This window comes from Pelecanus crispus, chromosome 3 (genome assembly GCF_030463565.1).
Source record: "Pelecanus crispus isolate bPelCri1 chromosome 3, bPelCri1.pri, whole genome shotgun sequence".
Lineage (NCBI taxonomy): Eukaryota > Metazoa > Chordata > Aves > Pelecaniformes > Pelecanidae > Pelecanus > Pelecanus crispus.
Window position 1 is genome coordinate 65,821,986 of NC_134645.1, and position 11,510 is coordinate 65,833,495.

An 11,510-nucleotide genomic window follows, 5' to 3' on the forward strand; every position below is an offset into this window, starting at 1 on the left:
AACTCACACTTCACTTTCTCCAACGAGGGCAGAGATAGTCACCCCTTTGGACAGTCACCCAAAATGCCACATCTCAGAGCGGTGGAGGCAGCGTGCCCACCCCTCATACTGCAGACTGCTGAGTGAGGAGGAGCTATGTGGGTGCTTCCCAGCTAGAGACAGCAGCGTCCCCGGAGCAGAGCCCCATCTTGCAACTGTGGGCAGGACTGGGCTGAGCACTCAGCAGGACCTCCAGCTCACTCAGGAATTTCAGCCTGGGCTTCTCCCCCAGGATTGCTGCCTTCCCACAGGTGGGGGACCAGGTCCCCCAGCAGCCTTCACACCTGTGCTATCCCAGTGAACCTTTAAACCTGAAACACATCTCATGCCAGGTGTATTGTTTTAAACAGTAATGTTAATGGGTTAAAATGGTAATATAAACCTCTCTCATGAGACAAATGTGTCTAGAATATGATTGTAAGTCCAAGCTGTGGCCTTGGCACCATCTGGTCAATGGTATGGTATCACTAACTACCACGGTCATGAAGCCACAAGGTCATGACGTTATGCCTGAATGGCTCACAAACTGCCTGCACTGGGGATGGGAATGTGCATAGTGAGTGCAGTGATGAAACCTGTGATGTTCACACTGATTGCCCCCTTGCTTCTATAGCCACAGCCATATACATGGCTTGATTGTGTGTGAACTGCCCCATTGACCCCTAAACATTTGCAAAAACAAAGGTTCTGTGAAAATGTCCTATGAAATCCAGAAACGTTCCTAGAAATTTGATGCTAAAAAATGTATTTCTCTTGTGGCCTCACCTTAACCATAGAATACCCTCAGATTTTAGATTTAATAAAAACCTTGCCCTTGTACTGCAGACAGTGGCTTGGAAATGTGACCCATTCACAGCCAGAAAAAAAAGGAAAGCAAAGAAAAAGCACCTCAAGCATTCTTTACAAAAAAATAACTTTCCAAAACCTCGTCTTTACATTAGCCTCTCGATATTTTCACAGCCTGACTCATAAAATGCTGAGTGTGTGTGGGAGAGGTAGAGTGGGAGTGAAGGGATGGCACTGCCATTTTCAAAATGATTATAAATAGAAAAAAAGCCAACTGTCTGCATTTTACCCTCAAGACATCATTAATTGGCCAAGATTATTACCATCGTCTATAACTAATAATGCAAAGATTATTAGTTTTGTTTCTTAAATTTAAAGGAGAGTGTCATAAGAATTGACAGCAACACATGCAGCTTGCAAGGTACAGCTCAAGTCAGGATTTTTCTAGACAGTTTCAGTGATGTTTCTTTTTTTGTTTAAAATGGAGATTATCAATACAGCAATTTGAAATATGTGCTTGCATGATCACTAGCAGTCTGGATTGCAATAAAACAAAAATTCGCAGTATCATTTACTTTGCGCTCTTTATACCATTTACTTCCTCTTGAAGTGAATTGGTTTCATTTTCCCTTTTGCAGAAGCCCAGGGAGCGTTTCACCCCTGGCGTTCACCCACCACCACATCCTGCCAGCGCTTGGGCTGCAGACCGCGGAGGGGAAGGTCTGAATTTGATATCCAAAAGCAAAGCCTGCTGTCTTTGGCTGTTTTAAAAATGTAAGAGAAGCATGTTGGGTACAGGCCTAAACTTACCAATGACAGTGGGACTGTGGTATTGCCATTTTTTTAACCGTTCATTCTCTGGGCTGCATATCATTATACTTTTAAGATGAGAAGTGTTCAGTAACATCAACAAAGATGTCAAGACCCTTACTAGGGTGCACATCTATGAACGGGGTCCCAAGCATGACTGGGAGCTTTTTTTCTCACTGTGCAAGGTATTTGAGAGGGAACCACACTGATGTGTGCTACAAACTTTTGGGGCCCTCCCAACTTGAGATATTCTGTGATTCTAGAAACCGTCAAATGTGTTTACAAAGAAAACAATTCTGAGAAGTCCGACTACGGCAGTTCCCCGCTATCGGGCCAGCTGGCTGGGCTTGCTTGAGTGTAATACAATACAAATGTAAGCACACATAGCGGGCATTGTTTTCCACCACACAAAGTAAGACACAGGTTAGGGAATCCCACTCTTGGCTCTGAGCAAACCGTTCAACCTCGGTGTTGCTAACGCAGAAGCACAGACCAACTTCCCAAGGAGCCCAAGGCACAGGGTTTTACACAGCGATTTCTCTTCATCTGCTGACATGTTTTTCAGTGCACCACGTGCCATGCAGGGGGTAAGCACGCAGGGCCTAGCAGCAACCTGCACCCACCCACTGCAGATGCTCCCATCCCCTTCCAGCCAGAACCATTTGCCAAGATAACAAAAGATCTCTTAGTGGACTCTTAAGAAGAAAATTCCAGACATTTCTGTACAGGGCTGAGGACTACTCAGTGTCCGTGCTTCCCAGCACGGATCCTGGGGGAGTTTAGGCATGGGTGTGTGCTGATGCCCTGTGGACATAAGTCTGGGACGGGCACCTTGGTGTTCAGCACAGACAAGGTAGCAATGCCTCTGGGTATATGCAAGCTCACATGATTTTAGGTTCCCAGCAAAGTTTTCCAGTCAAACCTTAGATGCCTGTGGACTTGGAGCTACCTCAGTACCTTGCAGATGTTATGAATCACATACTTGGATTTAGGTACTCAAATGCCACAGAAGGTACCTATAATGCAATTATTTCCATCTTCAGATCTTGACTTCTGTGTCAGCTGCTACATAGTGTTGAACTCGTGTTGAACGGTGGTGTCTTCAACTGCTGTTGTCTTTATGTCTTTTTTTTTTCCCTGAGAAAACTGAAAGCAGATTTCCAAACAAATCATACTGTGCTCCAAAACACAACTTTATAAAGGAAGCTTTTTGGAACATTAGCTACAGAGACAGACCAAGGCCTCCAGACTAATAAAGACCTGGCAATAATACATCTTCTATCACCAAAGCTTCACGGAAGACCAAATTCTGCAAGATACAAACTCTCAATTATTCTAATGTGATCTTCTGTGGCATTTAGCAAAGATAGCAAAGACCAGAAATGCAGTTCACTATATTCCCATTCTAACATAATTGCCATTTACTGAGTGTTTCCTCCTTGGGAAAAAATAGTCAGGTTTCAAGTACATTGTACCAATACGTATGCATAATATGCATATACAAATACACGGTACATACTATTGTCCTTTCTGCAGAACAGCTTTAAGGATGACAAGGTGGCCATAAGACTTTTAGCGTCACTCAGCTTGCAGTGGTTGTGCAGGAATAAGCTCCAAAAAGGAGCAAGGTCATGGACATAATGCTGCTATATTTGTGAAAATGCTGTACTGGAAAATGCCCAGGTCTGGCTCTAAGCATTTCTCTGAAAGGAAGTTTGATCTGGATCTGATCTGACAAGACTTGGGAGCGTGTTTGTAGATCGCGCTCCTCCCTCCCCAGGTACCAGCCTGGTATTTAACCTCCCCGAGTTGCCCCGGTGCTCTGGTGGAGATAAGCATAATTTGCGATGACATCTAGGCTACACCACAAGATAGTACTTCTGCTGCTGCATTATTCAAAATACCTGCCAGGAGACTAGCTTCAGCTGCTTAAATATGCATCTACAGTGCATTTGTGGCTAAAGCTGTAGTCAGAGTGGCAGAACTAAACTGAACTGCCACCCTCAGGAAAACTTTATTAGAACAATATCACATTAAGCAGTTTATGTAACTAGATCTTAAATACACCAGCTTTCTAGAAACACTGTCAAGCACTTATCCTTAGCTAACCTATTCAGCTTTGTTTTTTAAAGAAGGAGTACCTGGAAATATTGACCATACAGATTCCTTGAAATCATTGCCCTGGAGCAACTCTTCAACCTGCTATTGATTTTCTTTGAGAATGCCATTTCAGATCAAAACGCTGAAGACATCTTGCCTTGAAAAATCAAATCCTTAGGAGATCCAAGTTGGTATGGGTGCTGGACCTTTGAGCAAAGGCAAACTGTTGTTTCTTAGCATCACCTGTAACATTAACAGTCTTTACTTGGATCCTGTCTGCATTTATCGGAGACCACTAAGCAGTTCTTCTGTCTTTTTTCTCTGGTACATAACAAAGGCACCAAAGGGGACAGTTTGGGTCTTTTTCATAAGCTTAATGGACGCTTTCCAAAGTAAAAATTGACTGGTCTGTAGGGAAGCAGAAGGAAAACCACAGAGTATTTTGGCATATATCATCGTCTATTGCTATTTTGGAGTCACTGGTGCTTCTGGCTGACCTACAAACTTCCTTGAGACCCAAGGCTGGTAAGGTCACGAACCCATCCCAGGGGACTGCCGATTGTCCTACTGTTTACAAAAATAGGTAATGCCTTCCCAATAGTTAGTTTTTCTATTATTGTGTCAAGAGCTCCAGGAACTACATCTTGTGTCCAGGCCATTTGCTGTGCTAATTATTTCCTTCACAGAGGCGTGGTCTCACGCATGTGAAGCAATGTTAGTATTTTATTTTCTCTGAAAAAAACCCATTTAGAAACAAAGTCATCAGTGCTTGTATATAACCTGAAGAAGCCTACACAATTCGGGGGCCAGTAGACACATTAAGCATTGCACAGAGGTCAAGTTCTTGGATACACATCCTTGTTCATGTTGTGGTTGTTCTGCTCTCAGAGAGAAAACGAATCTCGGCTCCCCTGAGCAGTACACAGTCACACTCTCCTCTGATTGTTACGGATTTGTTTTAGTGCCAAGTTTCTCTGTCTCTTGCTACGCGGTGTTCCCAGAAGCCCTGAATACATTTATTAGCATTGTTAAGAGGATAAATCCAAAATAAGAGACATAAAGGTCTCTTCATAGTCCCGTCTCAGCTCCAACCCAGCACCGAGCCTTAAATTTACTGGTACCTAAATTTTCAAGATGAAGACTCCCTCAGTGCTTAAAGAGCTGTCATGAACATGCACAGAGAACTATATCCTGGCTGGGGCAGGCTGGTGCCCTCCTGTACCAAAACTGGCATCTCAGACAATCACAAAGCGCTCGGTATCTGTCAGCATACTCAGGCTATCCTGTGAACCCAGACAATGACTCAGGCTGTCAACAAAACAGAGAAAAAAACAGCTGTGGTTATCTGGTAATGCAGAGCTGTCTGGTCTCACCCCTAATGCCGAAGGCCGGGGTCTCGGTCCTCCTTCTTTCCACCTGCGGGGTGCAGGCACTTGTCAGCTCAGGTCTGGGAGCAAATAGCTGCATGAGTGACAGGGCACTGGAGCCAGTAAGCTGTGCTGAGCTCTGCTTCTCCGTTCCAGCTGGCTTGGACCCAGACAGCTCAAGTTTCTCCGCGTATCACTTCCCTGCTCTCCAGATTCTGGGGCCAGCACAGGCAGAGGCAGCCCAGATCTGTTTGCACACAGGATTTAAGTTGTTTTCCTGTTGCACGAGGCAGAGCAAACAAAGACGAAAGAGGCAGCAGCTGGAATTACACAGCTTTGTAGAGATTCCATAACCATGCAGCATTTCCTGTATCTGGAAATAAGGAGACACTTTTCAAGCATTTTGCACTTGTAAAAGGCTTCTAAGTAAAAGGAAATTCACTCATCCTGCAACTTTAAGAGCTGCAGCTGCAGCAGCAGCCCGGAAGCACAGAGCAGTAGTTTGCTTACCCACTGCTGCTTTCCCCATGCAGCAACTCTTTCTCCCTACTGGAGGGAGCATTTTTACCTGTTAAGAACAACTAGCAGTAAGCTAGAAATCAATCAAAAGGGCTTTTTTTCTTCCCCTCCCACTTTCTGCCTGGAGTGATTTAGAGAAAGTATGATTTCTGTGAGGAAAATAATCACAGCCTGAAGCTGCTGTACCATCTTCTGGTTAACACTGCATGAAAGCATTCAGGGAGCTCCTCACCCACTTCCTTCAAAAGTCTAGAGGACAAAAAAAAAAAAAGAAAGCATATCACACTGACAGAGATGAATGTGGTACATCTACCATTCATGGCTTTTTTGTGCACAATCTGGTCACTCCGAAGGATGGTCATTCTTCAGTTGAATCATGCTGCAAACATTAGTTCTATCTCACTGTCATGCTTTCTGTACAGTTACTTAACTATGTTCCTTACAGGAATTCCGTTTTCTTTCATTTCAGATTGCAAATAAAAAGAGAAACAACAGCAATAAGAATTGCATAAATTTAAGTACGTGCTTTTATTTTATACTTTCATGGCACATTTTGATTTGTAAACATTAGATTACCAGTCTCCTCCTTCATATGTTGAAAATAACCACCAGACATTTGAGAGCATTACCTGAGATTTAAAAAAAAAAAAAAAAAAAAAAGAGCGCAAGATCTGGCATCTTTTACCTTACTCACATACAGTACCATTTTAGGAAGAATTACAAAAGGGAATGTTTCCAAAATAGGACAGTTTCCTTTTGGTTATAAAGATATAGAAAATACATCAAAACACCTTAGAATGATCAGCCTTATTCAGAGGATGTTGCAAGTCACTGTCTCAAACAATTCTATTAATGCATAGCTGAAACACTGTATCAGTCCTGCAGTAGCACGATATCAACGTTGTCATGAACGCCTTGTAAAAGTAGCTCCCCTTGATAAGTGACAATCTTCCGTCGTTTTGCAGCCTTAAGAGTTCCCACTAGGGCTTCAAAGAGGTTGGCACACTTTTCATCAGCAAAAAGCACACCAAATTTCACGCTCACTTGTCCATCAGCATCTAAATCAAAGATATAACATGAAAACACACGCCGATTTTCTTTCAGTTAGGAAATTACTGGGGAAAAAGTGACACACAGTCTGAATATTGACAGTAAACACCATGGTGTTTCCCAGTTTATTGGGGAACATATTATGAATGCTGACAATAAATAGTAAGCAAAACTCCTGCCTGGTATGACTTTCCCTTTTTTCCAGGGACTCATATCAAGGACAACATATCTGCTATGTTTATTTTTACTGATGACTTTCTGAAACCTATGACCAGCACAGGCTACTGAACTGCTTCAAAGCACAACGAGGAAATTAGTTTTAAATAATTAAAATGTTAAAATATTTTTTTCAAATAATTTGTTTTCACATTAATATTTAAGGTTCACATTGAAAAAGGTTCAATGTGAATTAATTTCTCACACAAAGCAAGATTTTTAAAATATATGTTAAGGTTAGCTAGGTTATTCCTAAAAGGCAGATGCAGTCATACAAAATGCAAGATGTACATATCCATTTAGACTTTGAAAAACAAATGCGAGTGAACGAAATTGCATCAGAACTGAAATAAATGAGCAGGCAGCACATCCACAAATTGCATTAGTATTGGTAAAGAAAGAGGAGTTTTAACAATGTAAAACAATCTTCAGAGAAAAGGCTACCTTCTAAGCAAGTTTAAGGAAGGTGGGACTACACCTATGATTCCTGGATTAGTTTTAGGCATACAGATCAATTCCTTCCAAATAATACTATGATGAACAGGATCAAAGTGTATGAATTCTGAAGTTCAGAAGTTACCAAGGAAGGAGTGGAAGGAAAAGGCACAACTTTCTTCTTTGCTGGCTGTAGTGAGTATTGGAAGTCTAAAGAAAAGGGTAATATTGCAGTTGATTTTAGTGGGAGCAGGATTTCAAGCCTACATCCTCTGTGCTGCAGAGGCTTAAATGTTTAACTCCATAACAGAACCATTTTAAAGGATGGGACACAGGGAGTACCATACAGTCCAACATTAAGTATATATGCAAGTTTTCAGGTTACCTGAGCCTGCTTAATTAAATTTGCCAAGTTCAGAGGTCGATATAACATGACTACGTCTGTACGACATGTATGTCATATACATACATGTATGTACAACATGACTACATCTGTACAGTCAGAGGTACTACAATACTTACTTCTGGTTCCCAACCGCCGAATCTCCTCAACTAAGAGGCTAATTTCATGTTCCACGTTCATTGTGGTCTAAAAAGTAAAATAAATTTTGACAAAGTTATTAGGAGACCTGTAAATCCTTTGTGCTGTCCTGGCCTGTTCTCAGTTTGTCAGGAATGTCACAGCACTTTGTAAATCCCAGTAGCCTGGAGATACATGGCTACAGGATAATCCGAGATGTCAGTCTTGGATGGATAAAGAGCCTCCACATTTGAGGGGAAGCGAACAGAAAATACAATCTTGGTACATCCTAAACACAAATATAAGGCACTAATCTCAAAATATGAAAAATGTGGGAAGGTCAGGGCAGAGGGGGGTGGGGTGGGGGGTGTTTTGTTTAAAGAATTAACTTAGGCTGCCACAGAATCAGAGCATCCTGGTAATGTCACAGATCTGCAGGGGCTCTGCAACTTTCTATCAATGCCCTCAATAAAAATGGAACATCTTCCTTTAAATTCCTCTCTGGGATATGGGATAGGTGGTAGATTTGTTTTTTTAAATGACACCACAACTTTCCACTTCTCCTGGCAAGACACCGCAGACATCCAGCTGGTTACAGCAGGTCTACATACGCGGTGCCTGAAAGGACAGCAGCTACCACACGCCTGCTGCTGAGAGTGGAAGCGAACCAGAGACAAACTATGCAAGCGTCCTAAGGCGGCCAACATTTATTCCATTCCTAGTGATCAAACTGCTACACTGCCAAATGTATCCTGCGCACCTCTTTCCCCTGAAACACACCGATTTTCACCAGCGTGCACCAATGCCTTGCAACATTTAGCCATATGCAACTTAGTAGATGGCAACGCTACAGTCGCGCAAAACACTATTTGGCTACAAAGCGTTCATGGTTAAAAACTGCAGGCACCTGAAAGGTGTTTTGGGACCAGTGCTATGCAAAAGCGGCATCAACACAATGAAACCTTTAGATGTGAAACTCCTGCAGCAAAAACTGGCATCAAGGTAAGGAGAAGACTACGGGGCCCCACAGACAAAGCCAAGTGTCAAATGCAGCTTCCATGGGTGCTAACAACGCGGCCTGGAACAAAAGCTACAGAGAGCTTCTGGAGCTGAGCGCTGTCCGAAAGGGGCTCAGTGAGCACTGAGATAGTCACTATTGTTCAAGAAACCAGGATTTCTGCACAGATCTGGTAAGTAAGCAGAGTTAAAAAATTGACATCTGGATGCATGACAAACTCTTCCTAAGAGAAAAGCTTCCCCTCCTTTCTTTTTTTATTCAGTTAAAATAGTAAGAGTGACGTAGTTCCACCTCCTGACCCCTCATGATTTATCCAAGAGGCAAAAAAAAAAAAGTCTGATTTTCAGATCCCAAATTCACTTGCAAAAAATCTGTCTTTTTAGCACGCGAAATTGAGCAAGCTTAGTATCAGCCCCATCCAAACCAGAGTTGCATCCCTAACGCACGGTAACAAGAAACACTCAAGTGGCTATTAACAGCCTGATGCTTAACGTCGCACACGGATGCGCTGCTGCGGTACCACCTCTGCAAAGCTGCCTTGGAAGGGCACGGCAACAGGACTGCACCATTTTAATTGCCTTAGATGAATTCTACAAACTTGTAGATTTTGTTTAACTCAGCACTAAATATATTGTTACATGTCACCGAGGAAAATATGACCCATCTACCAAAAAGCTTACACTATCATTATTCATTTGTGAAACTGCCAATTTTAATATCAGTCATTACAATGGCATAATTAGCTTCTCTTTAAAGATGTTCTTTTAACTTTAAAGGCTTCTTTAACTTTTAACTCTTTAAGTTCACGTTAATTTAAAAGTGTTTTCCCTCACACACATACACTGTCAATTTAGATAGCAACATTTAGAATTAAAAAAAAAATAAATTAAAAATTCTACATCGTTACACAACGCTTTTGAGATCAGAGAACGGTGTAAGGAGTAAGGAAGAAGGGATTCGAGGTATTTTAAGAAGCTTTAAATATTTACTTTATATTGTCATCTACTCGACACACCAACTACCAAAAGCGCATGCCAACTATTGAACTCTTAATTTCTGATGCCAGAACACTGCTGGAAGCCGGCACGATTTTTCAGTACGTAGTACGAAAGCTAAACTTCACTCTATTCGCAGGAAATCCACCTCACCGATAATTCAGCACGAACACATCTTTGCAAGCGACCGCACCGACCGCTCCCGCTGCGAACAGCCGCGCAGCCGGCTCCTCGGCGGGGCCGCGCCCGGAGGCAGAGCGCCGTCCCCCTCCCGCCGCCGCCGTCCCCTTCCTTCCCGCCGGGGCACCCCCCGGCAGGACCCGGACCGTCCCCCCGCCCCTCCCCGGGCTCTGCCGGGGCGCGGCCGCGCCGGGGCTGCCACCGCCGCCTGCGCAGGGCGCCCCGGGAAGCGGGCCCCGGGAAGCGGGCCCCGGGAAGCGGGCCCCGGGAAGCGGGCCCCGGGAAGCGGGCCCCGGGAAGCCGCAGCCGCCCGCCGCTGCCCGGGCAGCGCCTCTCTGCCCCCGGAGCGGAGGGCAGGAGGGCTCCCCCCGGCGCGGCACCCCCGGCCGCTCCCGCTGTCACTCACCCGCTGCCGCCGGCGCTCTCGCCGTGAGGGGCCGCCGCCGGCGGGAGGCGGTGCGGGGGCGGCCGGGCGGGCGGGGGCAGGGCGAGGGGGCGGGCGGCGGTTCCAGGGCCTCCGCCGGGGCCTCGCCCCGCCCGGCCGCCGCGGGGACCCGGCCCCCTCCCGCCGCTGAGCTCCCCGGTGCGGCGCCCTCCGCCATTTTGGGTTCTGCCCTTGCTCGCTGCGGTGGGAGTCGCGCTGCGCTGCGCTGCGCTGCCCTGCCCGGGTCCCGCTCCCCGCGGCGTGCGAGGGCCGCCGGCCGGCACCGTCCGGGCCCTGGCGCCAGCCCCGGCTCTGCCTCGGCCCCTCGCAGCGGCCTGGCCCTGCGTTCCCAGCCGAAGGACCGTGCCCACCCCCCCACCCCCCGTGAGGACCTCGCTCCTTTCCACATCAGCGACTCCACGCTTTGTGCCATCTCCGCATTTCACCAGCACACCTCGCTCTTTTTGTGACAAAGGCATTAGTGAGCCTGTGAAGTAAAACGCCTTCCAAAGGCCAGCCCTTCAGTAACTTTTCCAGCAGGTCAGCTCCCAACACAATACACCGTGTTGCTTCAGTCGCTTTCTGCTACCGCACCCTGCCTCACGCTCTCCATCTCCACCGGCTTCCCCGGGTGACACCATGCCACGTTCTCGTCTTATGCCCCCCGCATTTGTTTTCTCCTAGAAATACTGTTCTCTTTCCAGAGAAAGTGAATGAGCTAGGTTAACATCATTTACTTCGATAAAGTCATGTTGCAGTTTGCCTGATTTCATTCAGCACCACGTCCTCGCACTCTGCACTGTGGAGAGAATGCAATTTAATTTTTTCCATCTTGTATCTTGGTATTTGCTGCTGCTCTTGTCTCCCTTGCTTCCTCTTCACCTCACAGAAATGTTTACATCTTCTCTCAAGGACGCAGGCATTAAAACTGAGAGCTGCATAAACTCCTACAAAGCAACGAGGCTGCCGCCAACCCGCTAGTCACACCAAATGTCTCCAGAAAATTCTCACAGGCACAGCCGTTCCCGGCTGTCTCTCCCACCTCCTTATG

General features: G+C 45.5%; 1 protein-coding gene across 1 annotated transcript; it reads right to left on the minus strand.

Moving 5' to 3' along the window:
• Positions 1-6,158: 6,158 nt before the first annotated feature.
• On the minus strand, positions 6,159-10,470 carry ABRACL (ABRA C-terminal like). The gene is made up of 3 exons (XM_075708221.1): positions 10,442-10,470; positions 7,845-7,911; positions 6,159-6,679 (listed from the first exon to the last, which is right to left on the minus strand). Exons 2-3 carry the CDS (start codon positions 7,903-7,905, stop codon positions 6,495-6,497), a joined length of 246 nt encoding a protein of 81 aa, XP_075564336.1. The 5' UTR covers positions 7,906-7,911; positions 10,442-10,470; the 3' UTR covers positions 6,159-6,494.
• Positions 10,471-11,510: the final 1,040 nt, after the last annotated feature.

Bases quoted from the DNA above. Each gene is read 5' to 3' on its own strand.
- ABRACL (XM_075708221.1), bottom strand. From the start codon at position 7,905: ATGAACGTGGAACATGAAATTAGCCTCTTAGTTGAGGAGATTCGGCGG. The intron at 6,680-7,844 runs GTAAGTATTGTA...TCTTTGATTTAG, and splicing joins TCGGCGGTTGGGAACCAGAA to ATGCTGATGGACAAGTGAGC.